The 23,837-nt window shown below is 41.0% G+C and overlaps 2 protein-coding genes across 2 annotated transcripts in view; one reads left to right on the top strand and one right to left on the bottom strand.

Annotated features, from left to right (window-relative positions):
• The window catches only part of col15a1b (collagen, type XV, alpha 1b), a 49,896-nt gene extending 47,662 nt beyond the window's left edge, over positions 1 to 2,234 (top strand). Inside the window, exon 43 of the mRNA XM_079243956.1 lies at positions 562 to 2,234. Coding sequence (XP_079100082.1) covers positions 562 to 784 — 223 coding nt within the window. The 3' untranslated portion in view covers positions 785 to 2,234. The remainder of the gene's footprint in view (positions 1 to 561) is intronic.
• Positions 2,235 to 7,262: 5,028 nt separating this feature from the next.
• On the bottom strand, positions 7,263 to 23,829 carry xrn1 (5'-3' exoribonuclease 1; the record flags this gene model as incomplete). The annotated part of the gene is made up of 30 exons (XM_079243839.1): positions 7,263 to 7,604; positions 7,709 to 7,893; positions 8,343 to 8,448; positions 9,273 to 9,386; positions 9,476 to 9,639; positions 9,722 to 9,857; positions 9,980 to 10,117; positions 10,224 to 10,304; positions 10,645 to 10,689; positions 12,551 to 12,619; positions 12,718 to 12,804; positions 12,890 to 13,085; positions 13,397 to 13,548; positions 14,842 to 14,898; positions 14,984 to 15,119; positions 16,440 to 16,529; positions 16,739 to 16,885; positions 16,988 to 17,103; positions 17,200 to 17,298; positions 17,704 to 17,817; positions 18,422 to 18,584; positions 18,709 to 18,843; positions 19,106 to 19,209; positions 20,329 to 20,424; positions 20,681 to 20,798; positions 20,944 to 21,113; positions 21,231 to 21,350; positions 21,554 to 21,710; positions 21,930 to 22,019; positions 23,795 to 23,829. The coding sequence occupies 30 exons, from the start codon at positions 23,827 to 23,829 to the stop codon at positions 7,263 to 7,265; spliced, it is 3,762 nt and encodes a 1,253-aa protein (XP_079099965.1).
• Between the last annotated feature and the right edge of the window lie 8 nt (positions 23,830 to 23,837).

Below are 23,837 nucleotides of genomic sequence, written 5' to 3'. Positions count from 1 at the left end.
ACTCAAAGAAAAGTTAACAGTCGGGGTATTAGACAACATAAAACATCTTGTGCTTGTTATAAAGGAAAAAGCTGGAGGTGTTGCACCACAAACCTCCTCAACGGTTAACTAGACATATGAAACAAAAGGAGAGATGTTGCCATAATGCAGGGGTTCAGATTAAGTAAAAACTAAGCTGCATATCTGCAGAAACACATCATGTTAACTGCAAAGTCCAGTGACGAGGCCCGATGATTTGGGCTTGTTTTACAGCTATGAGACAGAGAGTATATGGTTGCTATGTCAACAACATCACTAAAGTATTCTAGAGACAAAATGTGACACTATGCATCCAGCAAATGAAAACCAGAAGATTTGTTTTCTATATTATTGTCCTGAAACTGCAGAGTTGAGTTGTTTTTTCTGTAGTTTGTTATTGGAGCAGCAGGACAGCAGAATGTAGAACTGGAAGGTTGGTGCTGCGTAGTCCAGGAAAAGTTATGCAGCATGTCTGAAAGAGAACATAGTTTCCTGCAGCACACAGGAAGGCATCCTCTCTGAATCTGCCTCCCTCTTCCCCAGGCCAGAGAAGCTGGTATGGCACGGTTCCAGCACCGTGGGCATCCGTCTCACTACTAACTACTGTGAGGCGTGGAGGACGGCTGACATGGCGGTGACGGGCCAGGCTGCTCTGCTGCAAACGGGACGAATGCTGGGACAACACGCCCGCTCTTGCTCCAACCACTACATAGTGCTGTGTATAGAGAACACATATGTGGGGAACACATATCAAAGGAGGACCTGAAGAGACACAGCCAACACACACACACACACACACACACATTGACACATGAGAACACATGCAGGCATGCTGAAGGAGTAAAATGTGACACATGATTGGGGAGCACATTCAGGCACATACTTACATAGAGAATACTCACACATTTGATGAACATAACATGCACATTTAAAGTTTTGCTTTCATGCTTAGATCCCACCTGAATCCATGTCCATCCGTCCGTTTGTAGACATCAGATGGTTGCAATCTCTGCAGGTGTGTACCAGCTCAGCGTGTCATCACAGAAGTGTGGGCTTTCACAGCAGAGCTGACAAACTTACAACTTTGTGTTTTTATTTTTGCATGTCACTCCACTGCCATAGTTTCCAATGTCATGCTTTCTATTATTAGTTTACAGGCAATAGATGAAAAACAAAAATATCTTTTAAGCATGGAAATATGGTACAACATAGCAGTATTATGTGCTAAGTGGTTAGGTGTAAAATTTACTGAGAAATCAGAGGCATAATCCAAGAAGTCCTTTGTTCTATTATCATCATATCTATGTTTTTGGACCATAGCAAGAACAGTATAGTATGTCTCCACAGTATTATAGGAATTAGCCTTGTGCTTCATCAGAGCTAACTAATCAGATCATTCTTATAAGACAGTGATTATTTGTGTTTTAAGATATCACTATTTTTGATACTGCAATGATGTGTCCAGAGTATATTCCCTGCCTCTCACCTGCTATTTACTGGGATAGGCTCCCGTTTCCCTGTTCCCCTGATTCGGACTAAAAGGTACATAGTGATAGTGAGCGTCTCTTGACACAAGTATAGTATAACAGTATAACAATGGGGAAACTATATGGTCCACTGGGACCAGATTGTAAACTGTCCAACATGTGAAGCAAAAAGAAAAAAAAAGACATTTGATTCGAGTGGCAATTAAAAAAAACAAACTACCATCGCTATATCTAAGATATTGGATCTTTTGTGCACAGTCACACTTTGGCATCCTGAGCTGAAAACCACCTGATTTGTCTACATCATCAATTGAAGATTGTTTTAAAAATACAAGTCATTTCCATGGTAACATGGCAACGTGACTTTGCTTTCCTTTTAACATTAGTAGTTCTACTTGCCACATAAATCCACATTAGTTTCACCATTAACATATCTGCTTCTAAGTCTTAGTATTAGAGTTGAAATCTGTGTGATTTTCAGTTTTGATGTTGCTGTATGGAGTTGGAACATGTACATATCTGTATGTTGTTGTTGTTCAGGTGTTTTTTTTTTTTACTCTTTAGTGGTAGGTTTTGTATGCACACTGTAATGATAGAGGAATCCCTCAGCACGCTTTGATAGAGATGCCTGAAAAGTTGACTTTTAGTTGTTATTGTGTGTCTGATTATGATGTTTCTGCTCAAACAAAACTTGACTTTCTGAGGAAAAAGAAAGCTTGTACTGACGTACTGGTGCTCACTGAATAAAGTGTCTTATTTTGTGATTTTTATAATAAAAACAAAAAAAAAAAAAACCCAAAAAAACAAGCTGGTGTCTCATTGAGCATCTTACTGGCTGTAAGATGCTCAAGCTGTCTTTAGTTGCAGTTTGAGAAACTTTGAATTCAATTTGTTTTTCAACTATCTTACTTTGTCATACAATACTGATGTGTCCGCTCTAAGACAAGTCATTCCTTACCTGGCATCTGGAACACCCATGGGGGTCACCCAAAGTGCAGCAGGGGTCCCAGAGGCTTTAAACATTCAGAGCCATTGTCCCTACTTTAATAAAAAAAAAAAAAAAAAAATTAACTTTGGTTTCATCAGAATCCATTATTTATGTTGAGAATCTCTAGTTTGAAAGCATAAAACTAAGCATGGTTTCATGACAGGGTGGGGTAGGGGGTCCATGACTTTGTAGTAGGTGAATGAAGGATGTTGCAGGCAGCAGAACGTTCTCCACGGCGTCTCCAGACTCTGTCATGTCTGTCACATATGTTCACTGTGAACCTGCTTTCATCTGTGAAGAGCACAGGGCACCAGTGGCAAATTTGCCAATCTTGATGTTCTCTGGCAAATGCCAAACGTCCTGCATGGTGTTGGGCTGTAAGCACAACCCCCACCTGTGGACGTCGAGCCCTCATAACACCCTCACGGAGTCTGTTTCTCACAGTTTGAGCAGACACATGCACATTTGTGGCCTGCTGGAGCTCATGCAGGGCTCCTCCTGTTCCTCCTTGCACAAAGAAGGAGGTAGCAGTCCTACTGCTGGGTTGTTGGCCTCCCCCACATCTCCTGATGCACTGGCCTGTCTCCTGGTAGTGCGTCCATGCTCTGGACACTACAATGACAGACACAGCAAACCTTCTTGCCACAGCTGGCATTGATGTGCCATCCTGGATGAGCTGCACTACCTGGACCACTTGTGTAGGTTGTAGACTCCGTCTCATGCTACCACTAGAGTGAAAGCACAGCCAGCATTCAAAGTGACCAAAACATCAGCCAGAAAGCACCGGAACTGAGAAGTGGTCTGTGGTCACCACCTGCAGGACCACTCCTTTATCGGGTGTGTCTTACCAATTGTCTATAATCTCCACCTGTTGTCCTTTCCATTTGCACAACAGCATGTGTTGTTAATCAGTGTTGCTTCTTAAGTGGACAGTTTGATTTCACAAAAATGTGGTTGACTTGGAGTAACATTGTGTTGTTTAAGTGTTCCCTTTTTTTTTTTTTTAGCAGTGTACTTGTGACTGATGTAAAAGGATATTCACTTATTTATTTTCTCAACTGCTTAGTCTAATTAACGGTTGGAGGGAAGCCTGAATGTATCCCAGCAATCATTGGGCAAGAAGCAAGGTACACCCTGGACAGGTAACCAGTCCATGGCAAGGCCAACACAAAGAGACAACCATTCACACAAACCCTATTCACACACACTCCTAAGGACAATTTAGGGTATGAATAGACTGGTTTGAACCTGCCCCCAGCCAAGGCTCATCCCAGCATCCTTTGTGCTGTAAGGCCACCGTGCAGGTAAAGAGACTTGATCGCACCAAACATACATTTCTATCACTATATAGCACACACAGGTCAGCCATGTTGGATTTTAAATTTGGTGCTGGAGGCAATCTTACTACTTTTTACACTGGAAAATCAGAAATTCTAACAGAACACACCATTAAACCAAAGCTAATACTGGTCTCAAGATGGAGACAAAAAGATGCGAAGCAGTAATCTACAGATGATTGAGAGTATGAAGAATGTCTCACCAACATCTCTAATATATGTTGTTCCATCTTATCCTTCATGTCAAAGACTTGTAGGATGTGTTTAGCATGGTGTGCTAAATGACGATGGTAACACATATACACATTTCAGGGCATCTTTGTTTTCCTTTTTGTCAGTGAGAAGCAGTTCAATCTAAAAGAGGACGAGAAAAATAATACATAAAAAAAAATCAACAGGAAAAGCAGCCATGTTGTAACAAGAGTGTTTATTACATGAATATGTACAGCACATTCCTGAATCAAAACAGCGAGTCCACATCTTTTCACATGAAGAATTCTCTACTTTATTATCTAAAAAAGAAAAAAAACAAAACAAATGTGCTTCAATTCCTGAAAAGTTTTAAAACTTCCCCTTATTGCACCAAAGCCTTGCAGACTTCCGTCCGAGGGTCGCCGTTAGGTTGCCAGCCAAGTAATGAGAGAAAAAAAAAGACAGCAAAACCAGGATTTGCATTCTTCTCAAGAAAGAAAAGGGAAATCCGTTTTAATTTGTCTCTACAACTGTTTCACCAAACCCCAATTCTTCATATAAAAAGGGCATTGATAAAATCCATGTTTAGAAAAAGGAAAAAAAATCTTTAAAATTGAGAGTCCTCATCTGTGAAGGAGGAAAATAAATCATATAATTTAAAACAGATTTAGAGAAGCATTAAATAAGATCTGGCAAAAGAAGAAAAAAAATGCCGAAAGCATAGCAGAGAGGCTGGAAACACCGATACGTTACCGAGACCGTCGCCGCATTTCAATGCTTGATCAAAACGATGGAGGTTTTAAAGGAAGCGAAGCAAATAATTATCTGCTTGGTGAAGCTCTCGGGTCCTTATCGCACTACTGAAAAGCAGCTCCAACAACGACCCGCATATCAGACAAAAGTCAAACTTTTAGTGAAGAGAAACTCCTCCGTGTGACATCAGCTACTGGTCAAAAACCACAGCCGTAAATTCATAAAATACTGGTGCATTTGATGTCAATAATAAATGGCAAGAAGTCAACAAACTTTCATATTCACACACAAATAATCCACAACATGAACCAGCCTGTTTATATATCGTACAGGGGGCTCGGAAACTGCTTCAACAACTGATTATTTATTAAAAATCAAACTGATTTGCAGAAAACTCGCTGACCACAGCTTCCATCATAGTTCAACGTTTGTCTTCCCCCCCTTCTTTAGGTGCACCACGCAAATGATAAAAAACAAAACTAGATATTTGAAGATGAATCAGGAAATGAAACGTCTGATTAGGTCACTAAAATCTTAGCTGCAGACACATCACAACACGACATGGACTTGTGATTTTTTTAGCTTTAATTCAGAATAATTGATCAAAGTAGGCATGTTTTTATTGGCAAAGCATCGAAGTAAAACCAGCCTCACTGACGGACTGTCTCGGCCACAGAGACAGAAGGACAGGGTGCCTTTTGGAGGAAAAGAAGCTCTTACAGGTCAATCAGAGCAGACAAATGAGATGTTTTTGCATGTGCTGTCTGTGTGTGAGGAAGACAGAGGGGAGGGTTGTTTCTCAATAACTTGTCGTTTACACACACGTGCAGCAGTGTGCGTTGCACTTTCTAATTTGGCAGTGTTGCTAAGAAACCATAAATAGCTTAAAGAGGATTAGTCTGAAAGAAATAAAAGACTGAACAATGATTGACACTTTCAAGACAAAACACTAAAATCAGCTCATCAAACTTCACCAATCCAAACATGACTTGTCTTTTATTTTAATCAAGTTTCCGGAGCCATGATAGAAGGTCCACGTATCTGCAGGATCACTACAGTAACCCGCACTAAAGCGACAGTCATCACCGACATTCAGATGTTTTCTTGCAAAGAGACGTTGGTGTCTGTAGCTTTTAGCTGCTGCACAGCAGATCTGAGGCCAGAACGAGAAGACGGCTTCTAAAAAGGATACATGTCCCTGAGAAGCACAATCTAAATTTGATTTTTTTTTTTTTTTTTTTTTTTTTTTACTTCCTACAAAGTCAAAACCATCTGAAATGTTAATGCACGTTTGCCTCGTGTGGAGCTCAGAGCGAAGTCTCAGCAGCAGCACCTGGAGTCGGCGTGAAAAAAACCCTTCTGAGCAGCTGCATGTCTGCTAGATGATGCATGTTTGTGCTCTACCGAAAAAATTAAATTTGCCATTTTATTCTGTTTTCATCTGGTTTTTTTTTTTGTCTGATTGGCTTTCCTGGGTGGTGTTTAACTTCTCCACAGTTCAGTCAACATTACAAATACATTTAGCTAGAAATGCTTCTAAATACGCTCTTCAGCAGAAGCTCATGTCCGATGACCCAGAGCAGAAAAACGTCCCAAGCAGGTTTAAAACAGACGGGCTGATTAACTTTCCTCATGGCTGAATAAATATTTTCCTTTTTAAAATATGATTCCAACGATTAAAACAAAGTTATTTTGTTTTATATATCTAATAACTAAAAAGTAGCAAATCACAGAATTAAAGAAAATTCCAAACCGATTAAAAAGACCAAAAAAAAGCCTTAAAGCCGTTTTCTTTTAGTTTTGGCTCATTGATGAGAACGGTAACGAAGCAGATGTGGTTCATATCCGAAGCAACACAAAGTCAACGCAGTCGGCAATGATTCTTTTTCCTTTCGCTGTGATTAACAGAGCACTGACATGTGGATTTAATGGAATTCTACTTTAATAAGTTCTGAAAAGAGGAAGCAACCCTTCGTCCTCGCCTCCAACAAAAACAAAAGAAAATACATGCCTTTCACACACACACACACACACACACACACACACACACACACACACACACACACACACACACACACACACACACACACACACACACACACACACACACACACCTTTCAACTAAACACACAGCAGCTTGTAGGCATCTCGGAGGAGACGGAAGTAACGTCACCGACATCGCTCTGAACTCCACCGAGTAGGCGACCGGATTCATCAGGCTCCATAAAAACCGTGCTGTGTAAGAGGCAGGTGGCGGTAAAAGTCGGATTCGTAAAGTTTGCTTGTTAAAAAACAACAAACACCGAAAAAAAAAAAAAAGAAAAACTCTGCAACGTCCGCAGCAGAGGACGTTGCAGAGGTTTGTTTAGAGATGCTGAGTCAGGCCACAAAACAGCTGTTTAAAAACAAACACACACACACACACACACACACACACACACACACACACACACACACACACACACACACACACACACACACCTCAGCTCACTCTAACACTTTAGCTGCCTCAAAGTTGACGGCCAACTTCCTGTGCTTCCTCTTCGAGGCGGAGCCAGGGGTGTGGCCTGTTGCTGGCGCACTTTGTCGAGGGGGTGTGCACGGGGATGCTGTTGCTGTGGAAACGGCGTCTGCCATCCCGCGACTGGATGACGAGGGGTTGCTGTTGGCTTTGTGTTGGTGCGGCTGGTCGTACTTGCTGCTCTGGGGTTGGTTCTGAGCGGAGTTCTGGGCTCTCTGTGATTGGTTCTTGGCAACGGTCTGGGCGGCGCTGTAAAACTCTCGAGTTTCCTGGTTCTTCTTGTTGGCTGACGCTCGCTTTTTAGTCACCTGTCAGAGCCCGAGGACAAGACGAGAGTCAAATTTAAGAGCTTTGTACTGGAAAAAACAGTTATTCAGCATTTCTCTGCCTCTATGTGTGTTTCCAAGCTGACCTGTAATGGGATGAACTGGTTGTGGGAGCCGATGGGCAGAGAGGTGGAAGGCTGGGGACGGGCAGCGCCTGGGAAAGTTCCCGCTGCTCCGTAGAACGGCTGGCTCGGGTGGTGATGGTGAGGAGGCAGGGTCATTCCCCACAAAGGCCTGGGGGCGTAACCTTGGGGGGGCAACATCAAACCACCTGGTAAATAAATAAACAAAACAAACATTAGATTTCAGCATTTTTCCAAGTTTTAAGTCATTTTCTAAAAGCTCTCTGATCTGTATAAATCCCTCTTATCTGAGGATTCTGCACTGAGAAGAAACAGCAAAAACTAGCATGAATTATGCCGACGATGCTTCATCATTCTACTCCTCGACCAAATGCTGCAAACATTTTGTCACACATTTCTATTCAACTCTTCGGCTCATTTGAAGTCACCTTTCAAAAGGCTTCACATGCACCTCATAGTAGGCAGGTTTTAATTAAAAGTGAGTTGTTTCTCTTCTCTAACGGTGGAAACGGCTGCAGGGGTGTAGGAGGTAAATGTTTGCTTCTTCAGATTTCATCTGAAAGAGGTGTTTGTATCTCCCTTCATGCAGATTAAAGTAAATATAAAGGGTTAATATCTATAGGAGCAGCAGGCTGACCTTGCTGATTGAAGGCAGGTGCCATAGGTCCCATGGGTGGAGGTCGTATCTGACCCATTCCTGGGTACATAGGAGGTGGGAGCGGGAAGCCAGATCCCACTGAGTTCTACAATAAACAAGGAGGACAGAAACAGTCACAAGTCAGCAGAAGGGGGTTCTGCTAACAGAAGCATGCACAAAAAAAAATTTTTTTTTTTTTTTTTTTTTTTTTTAAAGAATGAATGAATTCTTGGATGCAAACAAATCCTTTACAGCCTGTTAACATTCTACTCTGTCGTGGCCGGTCCGGCCCATTTTTAAAACGTTGCCTAATGGAGCAAACAGAGCAGTACCACCAGAAACTGCTGGAACAGTGATGTGTAGTATAGATGATGCGAAACAAGCAAAAGAAACAAAGACCAACCCCCGGCCCCCCCACAGTCTACTACAATGGCTCATTTCATGACTCTTCCTGAGAATGTACATCATCATCATCATCATCATCATCATCATCTCCTTCCTCATTGCTGGGTTTCCTGTTGTCTGGCATCAGAACTCCTGACTCGACTGTACGCTGCCCTCTGGTGGATGTATTTTGTAACAACCACGCCAGCATAATTGTGGATCGACGTATGTAAACAGAGTGTAAAATAGGCTTAAAACGAGCTTGTACCTTCACATTTTGACTATTTTTTTCCTTCTAATGCTGAAATAAAAAGTTTTTCAATATAAGGTCTGCTATGTTGACCAAACCATGTCAGTATTTACTGAACAAAGATCAGTCTTTCCTGATCATAACATCATTAGCTTTAACATCTAACATGCTGAGTGAGGACTGTGGAGTCTGGATTGTATGGACTGTGTCGACATCAACACTCTGGGAAGACTCATTGTAGAAACTCCTAATAAAATGGCCTTTTAGCCCCTCTCAGCTGTTATACGTATGAATACCAGTCTTTGAAGAGCAAAGAAGGCAGCTTTCTCCTTGGCATCATGTTCTGACTGGCACTGTGGACCATGAACCATCAACCCACTGGACAGCTTCACCTGGCACACAACCAGACCCTGGGAGGACATGAAAACATCTGCTGTTATGGCATTACAGAAAAAAAACATGAGGCAGGAACCTCATAAGATATCATGTAAAGAATCACCTGTCTGTTCCATATGAAGCTGAATTCAGGAGGTGCCATACCCAACCCCACACACACACAAGCCAGCTCTGCCACCTTACTGGTCAGCACAGCGTTAGCAGAACCAGCTGCTGCTTGAGAAGGCAGTGGAACTGTGTCGCTGTGGGGGGCGTTCATTTTAGCAGCTGGAAGGAGAAAATGTGTGACGATAAGGCGAAGGACCCAAACATTCCTCTGCGGCGGTCTGAAATCTGGGTGAAAAGGTACCTAGCTTCTTGGAAGATCTCCTCCTGCTCTGCTGCTGGCCAGTAGCATGAGCAGTGTTCGCCATCTCTTGGAGGGATGGACTTTCTTTTCTAGCGCTGTCAATCTTAAGCATCTCCTTCAGCACCAGGGTTCCCTTCTGCAAAAACAAACAAACAAAAACACTCAACCTAATTTTCTAAGCCAGACAAGTTCAATAACTCCTTAGAAAAAAGTCACACAAGAACATCAGCTCAACTAATCTGCACTTCCAGTACTAACCATGGCAAACGACTGTGGCGACAGCGGCCCGTCTGGTTGGCTGTTGGGCTCCTGCGGTGGAGCAGGAGGAGGTGGGGTCTGCTGGTTACCCTTGGAGATCTTTAGACCCGCAATGAGGTTCTCAAATTCAGTCGTAGCCTAACACAGAGGAGTGAAATTGAATGGTTGTTTTGACTGATCTTTGTGGAAATAAAAAGCAAGAAACAGATAATCTAATTGGCCCTTGTGTGTGTGTGTCTTGTACCTTATTAGGCACGTTCTGTGAGGGGAAAAGGGAGTTAAGATCTTCATTTTTCTTCAGTAGTCTGATACCACCAGGTGGAGGCTGCAAAACACACAGATCAGCATGACTACATCTGCACTGACACACAGCTGACACGAGCTTTTTAACACTGGGAGTTAAACTAAATGAATGAACTTAAATAAACTGCTTCCTAATAAACAGCTTATCCAACAGGTTGATGCTAAAATGTCAAAACCAGAAAACTAAGATTCATATTGATAAGTAGCTCAGGGCGAAATTCTTTTACAGTGAGGTAGAAGAGGTGCAGGACAGCGTGCTTCGCCCTGCTGCTGAACCGACAACCACACCTTTGTTATTCTGATTTATGTTGGAAAATAGAGCTGGAGGTGAGTATGCTGTGTGAGTATGTGTGTGTACTTACAGCTTTGTTGGTGTGCTGGTTGTTGCCTCCGTGTGGACTTCCTCCCTAAAACAGAATAGAAAAAAAATTTTTTTCCAAAGGTTTATTCTTTTTTCTATAAACACAATAACTCTGAGTGATATTAATGAATAAAAAGGAAAAGAACATTTTGTCTTAATTATCTGACTATAGTTGTCCAGACTTCTGCTTGGACAGGATCTGTGTCCTCCATGATTTAACACATTCAATCTGTACAGGAGGAACATGCCAACGGCGTCTCCTGGCAAACCTGCTCCTGAATCGAACTATTCGCCAAATCATTCTGCTAATATTTATTTAAGCAGCTAATATTTATTCAGGTTTTTATCTGCGTAGTTTCCAGAATTAATCACAATTTTTCACACTGTTATCGTTGATATTCCATAAGGATTTAAAAGCAGTCTAGTTCATTCATTCATTCATTTTCCTACCCACTGAGTCCGACGAAGGGTCGCAGGGAAGCTGGAGCCTGTCCCAGCGGGGTACACCCTGGACAGGTCGCCAGTCCAGCAGTCTAGTTCACTCCGTTTTAAAATGAATTAAAGTTTATGTTTTGAGCTGCTTTCTAACAGCTTTATTCTGCACCGCATGTAAACACAACCAAAACATACGTGTAACTCACAGGGAGAAACATGGAAGAACTCGGCCAAAGCTCTGATATAAATCTGATCACTACGATCTGATGCAGCTCCATTCATTTTTAGCCTCTGCTGGAGAGTGAAACAAGTTTGTTTTTAAAAAGGTCCAATTTGTTTTCAGAAGTGCAACGTGAACACAATCACGATCCGGAATAATGTCTCTGTTTCAGTAATGTCGGGCCCTGATCAAACCGAGTCTAGCGGACTATCCGGATGTGAATGCATCCTAAAGCTGCGAGGAGCTGCCATCCTTAACGCAATGAACTCACAGGAAACAATGTATGATCCGAGGGCGTCTCTCTGCAAAAGCATGACACCAGCATTTCTGGATTGTGAGAGAAAGACTGTTTTTAAACTTAATTTTAAAAAAGGAAAGAAATGCAGTAAAAAGAGATCGCTTTAAGCATTCCATTTAGAAACTAGTGGAGAAACTAGACAAAGTTGCAGGCGGAAACAACCAAACACACAACACTGGTTCATGTCGGCACGGCTCACTCCAAATGCTTTTAGGGCCCACTCACACCAGCATTTTTTATTAGAATCCAAATCAGTTTCATTTGAAAATCTGCTTAATTTGGGATTTTGTGAATTAATTCTGGTCTAAATCAAAGAAGGGGTCTCAGTCCGCCTACAAATACAGGTCTTAGTTCGCTTCATGCAGACCAGATACAGGAAGCGCACTGCAACAAAGTGTAGGAGTGGGACAATTGAATCAAAAATCAAATATTGGGAATTTTTGCTTCACATCTTTAATATTGATCTTTTTGGTAAAAAAAAAAAAAAAAAAAAGGAAAAAAAAATTATATATATATATATATATATATATATATATATATATATATATATATATATATATATATATATATATATATTTTTTTTTTTTTTTATTATTTTTTTTTTTTTTTTCATTATTTTTTTTTTTTTTTCATATAAATAATTCATTATAATTTTTTCTTTCATTTTTATTGTTTTTATTGATCTTTTACTTGTCTTCTTGGGCATTAAAGCAGCAGAATGATGGTCTGGCTACTGCGTTGTTTTTTTCCTAATCCAAATCAAGAAAAACGACGAGCAAAAAAAAGTTTTTTTTACTTTTTTTTTTTTGTTTTGTTTTTAATCTACAAAATCCGAGTTCCCAATCAGACAGGGCGGACTATTCAGGTGTGGATACACCCTTAATGGCAGAGACGGTGTCCCCATCCAGTTCCCCTTCTCCATAACGTACTTTTTCACAGAGAACACACACTTACATTATCGTGCCAGTGAGGAGGTCCCGTCTTCTGCAGAGACTGCCACACATTACTGTAGTCCTCTTTAGTCTGAATGGGGATAGAAACAGAAAGCAATCCACAGCATAGATGAGACAGTGCTTCAGTTTTACACGACATGCAGAGAAAGATCCGAGCCTCTGTTTTACCTTGACTTGTTTCTGGTTGAGACCTTTAGATGGAGAGTTCCTGTTACCCTGAGAAGCAGCCTTCATCCCCCCCTGCTTGACATTATGCTACAGATAAGGATGGATTAAAGGCAGAGAACGGTGCATTAAGATTTACTCCAATGGCTCCACTGGGAGAATCCTCTCGTCTTACCTGCGTGGGTACGAAGGGGGAGCGAGGGGAGTGGTTGAGGCCCGACAGCTGATGGTGGGAGCCGAGGTTGCTGGAGACTGCGGGCTGAGGTTTGACGATGGCGGTGAGTTTGTGTGAGTGGTGATCCAAGCGGGCACCGTGGGAGAGGTTGATCAGGGCGAAAGGAGGGAGGCGGTAACCACGGGGTGACGTACACCTGACGACGCAGACAGACAGGAAGAAGCAGAGGGGTTAACTCAGCTCAGGTTTTACGAGACCCGTTTACTGCAGTCACAGTGAACAGTTAATTACCTGATGTTGAGACCTCCAGCAAATTCCTCATCAAACAGGACTTCATAGAGAACCTCTGCTTCACGATCAGCTGCGCGCGCGCGCACACACACACACACACACACACACACACACACACACACACACACACACACACACACACACACACACACACACACAATAATAAGTATACTTCTTTTGGTATATTTTGTGAATGCATAGAGATCACCAGAAGACAGAAGTAAAGAGTGCTCGCCTCCTTTAATGCCGATGACGGTCCCTCTGAGTCCAAGCGGGACAGTGAAGCTCTCTCTGATGTTGATGACTCTGTCAAACAGGCGATATTCTGCATCCGGGTCTGGCACCACGCCCTGCTGCTGCTCCAGGGGCTACACACCAACACAAACATTTCCACTTGGGCTCAGTTTCAACTCTTACATGGCTCCTTTCTGTTTTTTCCTCTCTGGGTTTCCCTCTCAGTTTTCTTTTAAATTAAGGCTGCAACGATTTGTCAACAAAGTCGACAATGAAAGTTCATCGACCCAAACTTTCATTGTCAACACGTCGCGTTTTAAACATAACCGCTTTGCTAATAAAACGCTGCACCAGGCGACTTAACACCATTTAGCAACCACAGCTTTTCAGACAGTATCAGAACTCTAAACACCAAACAAATGATGCAAAGCAACACAGGAAGGCATGGGGCAGTACTGTCATCTTGCGCAGCGTCTTTGTTTAAACAACGAAGAACAAACTGACGGCGGCGCAACCTATTTCCAAAGTCTGTGGATATTTCACGCTAAACAAAGTGTCAAAAAGGTGAAATGTGTCGTCTGTCACTCAGAGTTGGAATACCACGGCAGCACGACAGTCGTGCATGAGCATCTGAAACAAAAGCACCCCGTAGTCATGGTTTCCAGCGTTTCAGATGGCAAAGTTAGCATTAGCGAGTAGTGATGTTGTTACCTCTGACAAAGAGCTCATGTTTTTACTGGTGTTTATCTGTTTGTTTATGTTCAAGATAACTCAAAAAGTTATTGATAGATTTTCATGAGATTTTCAGGAGTTGTTGGAAATGTAAAAAAGGAAGAAGTGTTTTAATTTTGGTTGGTGATCCGGATCACCATTTGGATCCAGGAACTGTTTAAAGGATTCTGGACCTTGTTTACCTAAATAAAACAGGCTTTTTCAAGATGTAAATAATCATTTCAATGCAATTCTACAAAAACTAGGATGTTAAAATATTTCATTTATTTAGTTTTCCTTTTGAGGCAAATTCTGTACAGCTTGGATATGACACTATAGCTAATAAAGTTCGAATGTTTCAAAATAAATTAATATTAAGCTGTTAAGCTTAAAACTAATATTCAACTAGTTCAGGAGTCATTCTTTAAACTTACTAAAGGACATTATGTTGTGACTGACTGGAAACCAGGGTGACATTCACATGATGCAAGTGAAGAGAGTGGGGTGAAACATACTGGAGCCTGTAAAAAGAACTGGGTCAACTGGAAACACAGATGGTCGGCGTGACAGAAATAATCGTGACTTATCGAAAAAATTATTTACAGATTAGTCGACTATTAAAATAATCATTAGTTGCAGCCCTTCTTTAAATGAAGCAACTATTTACTGGAATATAAAAACAAATACGTGTGTGTTTTTGAGGCACATCTACTCACCCTGAAGAGGAGATGAGGCTTGACGGTCACGCGGACTTTCTTGGTGCTCTTCTTCATCTAAAAGGAAGCACGACGACACAGTGAGACGACGGTAACTTTGTGATGCTGAGAGGCAGAGCGAAGCTCTTTAAGTCAGCGATACCTTGGTCTTCTCCACTGCTTCCTCAATCCTCTCTACGATAGCAGCGTCCAGAACTTGGAGGTCACATGACGCCCGGCTGATGGAACTTACTGGATGACCTTTCAACCATGAAGTAATTTCAGCCACCTTCTCAGCCCTGATGGATGACCAAAAGAAGTAAATCAGTTCATAAGGCAAAGGTTATACATGATGTGGTCAGAAAGAGCACATAGTAAACATTTCAAACAGGAAATGCTTCTTGTTAAGAGGAATGTTTGTAACACAGTGTAAAGTCCATCCGTTTTACTGAAAAAGCCATTGAGTGCTGAATGCATCCCATCCTGGGCTTCACATCAGGCAGCTTATGATAACCAATATTTTTTCTTCTTTGCCCCCCTGTGTCACATTTACATAGTTAATAATATGTGACTGAATGAACTTTGATCGCTCTGACAGATCACGGCTGTTCTGAGGGACTTCTTGCACCAGAAAAGTGTCTCTTCATTTAAAATTTATATTTCTTATTTTTATTTAAACTTTATTTCACCAGGAAAGTCCCACTGAGGTTAAGAACCTCTTTCTCGAAGGGAGTCCTGGCCAAGAGGCAGCAAAAGTTACAGGCAATTTCCATGTTACCACTTAAACGTAACAAATAATTAAAAGCAATTAAAGCAATTACAACTAAATACAACTCTCAAAATCTCTCACACTGGACTTAAAACCGTTCAAAGAAATAAGTTGGGACAATTTCCAGTCTTTCTGCAAAGAGTTCCACATAGAGTGGAGTAGACAAAGGCTCTTTTTCACAGTTCTGTGCTTGCAAATGGAACAGAAAGCATCAAATAATCATTTGATCGCAAAAAATAAGATACAACACATCTCTGTGATTAAATCACAGATATAGGATGGCAGCAGCCCAAGCATAGCCTTATAAATAAATATATACCAATGCCCCATTCTCCTGATGGACAACAAAGGCCATCCTACTCTAGAATACAGTTCACAATGATGGATCATGCTTTTACAATTTGTAATAAACCTCATGGTAAACCGTGTCGATTTTATGTAGACATTGAGCTGAAGCAGTCCTATACACCAGATCACCATAATCTAAAACAGATAAAAATGTAGCAGCGACTAGTTGTTTTTTAGCTTTAAAAGAAAAACAATATTTGTTTCCAAAGAAAAAAAAAAAGACAATCTGAGTTTTAGTTTCTTCACAAGATTTTCTATGTGAGGCTTAAAAGTAAAAGCATCATCAAGAAAGTGATGCAGAGTGAGACTGAGAAAAGATGGAAAGCAAATAGATTTGTCAAACAATAGAGGAGATTTAAAGTGAAGTGAATGAATGATGTGCTTTACAAACCCAATCGAGGAGGTACCAGGTATCTGAATTAAAAAAAAAACCTCCTTACCAGGCGATTTTTTTTTTTTTTTTTTTTAAAGTTAAAGATATTTAATCTGTTTGGTGTCTTACCCGTTTTGGTCTTCTCCAGGCCAGATGTCGTCTTCATAGAAAATGTCATCATGACTGTTTCTAGACACGTTGTCAAACACCTCAGAAAATCTATGAAAACACAAATGACATCATCACTTATAAAGATTTGAGTTTTGCTTATCTATTCATTCTAACTTCTTTACTTCAGACGACTTTAATAAATTGAAGAGAGACAAATTGACGTGTTATCACATGTACCTCCCTGCAATAACTAAAAGTCACTGAGCAGCAGCAGCTCAGGGGTGGATGACAGGAAAAGCAGACCACAGTGACTTCACCTGTCTAGGTATTCAGCTAGCAGCTCCTCGACCGCAGCAGAGTAAAGCCACTCTTTCTCAGTTCTCTTGGTATACCCAGGAACCTCCTCGTTCTTCTTGTTGAACTTCAGGTTCAGCCCAACGTTAGTTCTTTGCTCCCCACATGGACTGGACACGGAGAAAGTGAACCAAGTTCAGACGTGAAGCAGCAGGAAAGCACATTTCTTTTTTTTTTTCTCCCTCAACAAATGAAACGTTTTACACACTCACTTCTTTTTCGAACCTCGACCAATGAAGATGCTCCCTGAGAAGCGAGAAACGAGGTGGCCGCTGATGCCGAGACGGGAGGCTAGAACGTATCCTGGACAGTACTTGACAGAGTATTTCTACAAAACACGCATAAAAAGAACAAAGAAAGATTAAAACTCTCTAAAAATTAAGCTCGGCTGGGAACTGAATGCTTTAAGGAGAGTGCGTCTTACATGCTGATTTTGGATCAAGTGCTCCAGCTGCGGCTCATGAGGCACATTGAACACCACCCGTATCCGGCCCTCTTTGATGACATCTTGAGAATCTTGCACCTGTTAGGAAAATTTTGAGGAAAAAGCTGTTAATACTGCAAGCCAAGCTCACAGAGCAGTTAGCGCAGGCTCAACATCATTTCTATGACGTACATCCCCTTTCAGGACATCCTGTCTTCATTTTCTTTTCCTTTAATAGGATTTGTGTAAACATCTAAGTGGAGCTAATGCTAACCACTGGACAAATGCTAACAAAACTTGTTTGGTCTCTACAACAAAGGTCAGGAATGTAAAGTTAAAGTGACCCCAATGAAATTCTTTTCAGATGCAATTAAAACACAGCTTTAATTCAAATTTTCAGTCCGATATTTAAACTTTTAATAGCTAGATGAGCAGTGCTGTTTAGGTAAAATGAAGCACATATTCCAGGGAAATCATCAAGTTTAAAAAGAACTAGTAACATACCTCTCCCATGGCACCATAGTACGGGGTCCCCACCATGAAGACGGCGGTTGTTTGAGGAAAGAGCTCGTCCAAGCTCTTGAAGCAGGTTAGAGACAAGTAAAAGGCCTTTATGTCCTGACGGAATGAAAGGAGTTCAAGTTAAAGTTTATTTATATAGCATATTTCTACAGCAGCAGCTTCCCAAAGTGCTGCACAATAAAACAACAAACAACACACCCCACAAATTAAAATTAAACACTGCACATTCAAAAAATCTGGACACAAAATAAAAATTTAAAATAAAAGTAAATATTAAAACACACGAGAAAAAGCTCAGGTATGACCAAATGCCAGCGCAAAGAAGTGGGTTTTAAGGACAGACTTAAAATCAGAGACAGATTGAGCAGCTCTGATGTGAAGGGGAAGGAGATGCAAATGTTAGGGCTGAGATGGGTTACAGAGGATGATGTGCTCATAAAACCAGGATCATGTCTAAAAACATTTATATATTAAAAAAAAAAAAAAAGATGAATCCCATATTTAGACGCAACATGGTGTTTACACAGAAACCATGAGCTGTACACCTGCTATTTCATTTCTTGAGTACAGTAAGAAACATAATACTAGCATTTACAATTTTTTAATCAAAATTAGAAGCTTATTTTGCTCCTTGTTGTTGTGTTTCTGCCCGGTTATAGTAACAACTATCCATTCTTTTCTTGCGTGTGTGTGACGCTACCTTAACCACAGTCTGGTAGGCAAAAGGAAGGATCTGTTTGGCCCACTGTTTCTCCAGTTCCACCACTCCGTTGGCTTTAGGGACGTATTTTCTTCCTGTCAGCAGCTGGCCGTACAAAAGCACCTCTGTTTCATTCACCACAATGCCTTTCCTTTTCATGTAACTGAGAGAATTGAGGGGGGGGTAGGGGTTAAAGAAAAAAAAAAAAAAGGAACATAAAATTAGCTACAAAAAAAATTAGTCCGTAGAGTTTTCTTGTTATGTTTTCAGAGATTTTTGGATCTTACTGTTCAGTGATTCCCTGCACATCCTTCAGCCATTCCTTCTGCTCTTTATCCGACACACTAGACACGTTGGTGGGAGGGGGAGAGGAGGGCCTGTCGTACACTTGCTGGACTCCCGGAGGTTCCTCTAGAGCAAATCTAAAAGAAATGTTTTGGAGTTTGCCTTGTGCTATTTAATGTTTAAGACACACTGCAGGCAAGATTCCAGCATGCGCTATTTGAAAAAGCCACCTAGATGAGGTACTGAATGAGAACATTAACGTAAGGAAAGGTTTTGGTCATAAATACACAGATGATTACTACAAAAGAGAAATTCCAGACCAGAAAACAGCAACAGTATCAACCAGAGACACGTTTAGTGCATCATTCCAGCCAAAGGCTGCTAACTGCTAATCCATACCTCGTTTCTCCATCCGACACTGCAATGATGCGGGCTTCTTCTAGATGGGGCCAGTTGACAAACACAGACTTCCCCAGCACTTGCAGAGCAACTTCGTCACATATCTACAGATATAAAGGAAAGAAACGAATGAAGTAGAGGACACCAGACTTTATTCTGTTATTGTATAAAAGGTCTTGAAGCACAAACACTTTGGTTTAAACACATCAGTTCTGTGTTTGTGGCTGTTTCTGACTTTAAACGAGCCGCCAGCTGCTTGATCAGGATGAAATGGTGTGATTGTCTTAATCACTGAGGATTATTCCAGTTAGTTTCTGTAACATTAAGTCAACACTAGTTAACAAGTTCCACTGAAAGCCTTGCATGTTCATGCTCTCATGCAGTCTCCACTTGTTTTACTCATGGTTTGTACAACAGAGGTCAGATGCAAGTCTTATTCCCATATTTGTTCTTCCTTGCCCATTTTAATCTCAGGCTCTAAGGGAAACCAGTTTCTTACACATTAAGGCACAGGTTTCAAACTCCACTCTCCAAGGGCCAGTATCCTGCTGGTTTTTGTTGTCTCCATGCTCCAACACACCTGACCAGAATTCATAAACAGGTTGACAAGAAGCTGCTGGATCCATTTGATTTGAATCAGCTGTGTTGGTGGAGAGAAACAACAAAAACCTGCCGGATACCGGCCCTCCGGGACTGGAGTTTGACACCCCTGCATTAAGGTCATGTTGACCTCCTCCAGAGCATTTTCCAACGACAACATGAGTGATTCAGGGATTATTTTACTAATCTAACTGCTTCTAACGTCCTGCAAGCCGTAGCAGATGCCTTGTAGCAGAGATCCATCTGGGAATTCAACCAATCAGATAAACTGAGTGTTTAAACCAGTAAAAAGCCAGTTTAGGTCACCGTTTAGTGGACATGGGACAAAGTTAGTTTAAGTTTGAATGAGGGAGTAACACAGGACTTCTAAGTCAAACTTTAATTTATTTAATCTATACATGTTCCTGCATAGTGTTGTACTGTAAATCTATACACAACAACAGGTAATCGGCTCTACATGCATGCTCCCGAACATGTTTGTGTACATAAAGAAAGAAAAAAAAAAAGACTCCGTTGGGGGGGGGTTCAAGCTTTGATAAGAAGGAGAGGATTTCTTATCAGCTCTTATCACAAAGTGATTCGGCTTTTAAAAGAAAGAAAATTAAAAGAAAACAAACACTCACAGTCTCTACATCCTGGCTGGGGAGGAGTTCAAGAATCATGTTCTCCCCTCTGCTGCTCTGCTGGAACACCACCACCCCGCTCTTCTTCTTATAAAACTATAGACAGTGGAAGTGAATGAGAAAGTTGCAGAAAGACAGAAAGGAGGGGAAAAAAAAACATTTTGCCACAAATGTTACTTATGAATTTTCTTTTTACCATCATGTACCTTAAATTTTGCATTCAACGTAAAATGGAAAAATAACAAAGCCGTTACTGGTGGACAGATCCAGAAACTGACAGGGATCCTTGTAAAAGTGGACATGTTAACACCAATACAGCTTCCTAATGAGCATGCACACAGCCCAGAGCTACCTTGTGTCTGATGTGCTGCAAGGTGGGAAAGCCACAGAAGTAAAGAGCTGAGCGGTCAAGGCGCTTGCTAACATAGTCTGGAGGTACTGTCCAAGCGTCCATGGGAATGTGTGTTTTCCTGGAACAAACAAGTTGGATTCACAAACAAACACATCCACGACAGAAAAAATCTGCATAAATATTTCATCTTGCAGTTTCTTTTTTCCCCAGAAATTCCAAATATAATTTAAGACAGATGGCTTGGTATGAGTGAACGTATCTACCTGACACGGCAGTGGATGATGTCGGGGAACAGCTGAGGCAAAGAAGAGCTGTATGTGAAGTCTTGTTCATGGTCATATGAATAGACAGCACACTCTGTGTGACAATTTCTGGCCTTCTCCTCTTTTGTCAGCTTGTTACTGCAAGGCTCCATGGCTGCTAGCAGGCACCTCTGTTTAACACATGCATAATAACATCAATGAGTTCTGCTATGTAAAAGATGTTTGTCATCAGTAAGGCATATGCTTTTATCTGAAGTGTGTGTGTGTGTGTCTGTGTGTGTGCATACCTCATCTATGAAGGGAATGAGCACCACAGCCTCCCATTCCTGCTGTTTGCCATTTAGGTCAGTTTTGAAGTCTAGAGGATAATACTCAATGATAGGCGAGTTCTCACTGGTCATCAGGTGCTGAAAGATCAAAATATTACATTAATATCTCTAATTGTGTGTGATAATAGAAATATCTAAATATGCTAACTGGAAGTATTCTCCAACAGCTTTGTGATGGTAAACTACTTTGTTCTGGCATAAAAAAAAAATCAGTGCAGGGTTTTGCAGGAATTTTTTACTGCTTTTGTAATGCATCTTTTCTAAATGTTTATGTTTGTTACCCTGTAGCATTCAGGGAGCAGCTCCATGCTGGCAGCAGGCAAGACTGCCAACAGCTGCTGGAAGGGCATGAAGGGCTTCCCAAGGTCAAAGGTCAGCTTTAACCCAGATACATTTCTGATGTCAGACAGGAAGGGAGCATAGTGGAAAGGGTAGTACCTGAGGAAATGCAAAAACAATATTTCAATACCTGTTTAAAAAAAGGGATTTAAAGCTGTTGCTTCTGTTTTTGCATCAAATCAATACATTCATAACCATTACTAGAAGCTTTAATAATTCACAAACACATATGTTCCCTTTATTTGTTTTACCATGATTCTGATTACAGCACAGGAATATGTAATAAACCCAAAAACACAGTTGAGTTCATGTGCTCACCAGCTCCAGGACTGGACTCCATGGTAGTAGTAGTGAAGAATCCACTGGATTCCTTCCACATAGCACCTGGCTTGTTTAGCTAGAAAGTCGCTGCAAGCAGATGACATAAAAAAAAACAGTTTAAGGAAACTTGAATGATGGTGAACATTAATGGTCAAGTTAAGCAGATCTTGAAGTCTGATCAGATCAGATCTTGAATTTTGCTCATCAGAGTTAGATTTTCCCAGCAATCACAGGGAAGACAGGTGGGAGCTTTTGTTTGAGTCATGTAGCCGGTGAAAATCCCATTTAAAGCTTGTTTTTCATCATTAAAGCTGGGATAGGTAATCCTGCTCAGAGACTTTTTTTTTTCTTTTTACTGTGGGTGAAGTGGTGCCACATCCTGATAGTAGTCTATACATCTTGTAATCACAAACAATAAGAAACATACTCAGACCCTTCAGTTTACTGTAAATCTGTAAAAACTCTGACCAATCAAAACATTCGGGCCGAATTGAAGTTGTTCATTTCTTATAGCTTGTAAGCTTCTCCCGGCTCCCACAGCGCATACCTGATAGCCACACCCTGTATTTAAATAGCGTGTCAAGATAAAAATACAAAGTTGTGAAGACGAAACTCAGAGGGCAAACATGGCTGAGAAAATGCAGGAAGGATTTCCCCGACCCGGCTCGGTTTATTTGCCTCCTCCCGTTAAACAGCCGAGAAAAAGAAAATCATTGGTGGAAAAAGCTGAAAACTATAAAAAAAAAAAAAACTCGGAGAGCACAAACCTCCGCCAAGGCATTTAAAAAAATCCTGCATCCAAACGGTGATCCGTATCACTACTAAAATTAAACCTGTTCTTCCTTTTTTATTTTCCAACAACTCCAGAAAATTAACATCAGGCTGTCAAACATACCAAGAGTTTAGTTAAGAGTTTAGTAATCCTCTAAATCTCAAAAGTCTCGTGTGGTCTCACATTAAAATACACCACAAAGTAAACGCTGATGGTCTGATCTCCACACATATGGGACTTTTTTCCATCTTTGTATCTCTCAGAGCAGCAGCGCCACTGCCTGAGGAAAACATGTCATTAATGGTTGTGCAACTGCTGTCATAAGCTTTATGAGCAGCAAAGTTTATTCATCACAGCAGTCAGATTTTTTATCTCGCTGGCTGCACTCAGCCCTCTGACACTTTATGCTACTGCACCTAAATAAAATACAACAGCAGGTGTACTTTTAGACGCCCACACACTCCTTCTGTCAAGACCAAAAGTGCCGTGCCTAGAGGGAGTGTAGCTCTGGAGCAACCACCATAGTCTTAGCAGTCTTAGCAGCGGAGTAACATGAGCTCTTTTGGGTTGGTTGAAGATCAGACATGCTGCTGCATTCTGGATCATCTTCTATCTGTTAAGAGACTCAAGCAGCCCTGCTGGTAGAAGGAGCATTTCAGACAATCAGTAATAACATTCAGCTCTGTGAATCGGAGTTGAATTGACAGGTTTTATATTAGCAGCTTTGCATACTGCAAATATAAATAAGACATTTCTTATTGCCATTTATCGCACTAACATTTGTGTAAACTAACAATCTTATTCCACTTTTAGCCTGGTTTATTTTAATCTTACTTCACTTTTTAATTAAAGTCTGTATCTTTCTTATTTATTTTATTTTTAATTCTGATTTTATCTCATTCTGTAGTAACTGACAGAACATTTTGCAACATATTAAACCTGGAACCTTTCATCTGCCTCTGGTGTTTCATCTCCTGAAGGTGTTCACTACATGTGCTTCTTACAGACTCCTACAGGCTCTGACTGGCTGTTTTTATTCAGGTGTGGTGGACTCTTGCAAACTAATGAGCACAAGAAAAGCCAGACAAACCTGATCTTTTCATAATTGCAAACTGCTTCACTCATGTAACACT

The sequence above is a fragment of the Telmatherina bonti genome (genome assembly GCF_933228915.1).
Source record: "Telmatherina bonti genome assembly, chromosome: 7".
Classification (NCBI taxonomy): domain Eukaryota; kingdom Metazoa; phylum Chordata; class Actinopteri; order Atheriniformes; family Telmatherinidae; genus Telmatherina; species Telmatherina bonti.
Note: the sequence above shows the minus strand (reverse complement) of the source record. Positions and strands in the feature narration are given on the sequence as shown.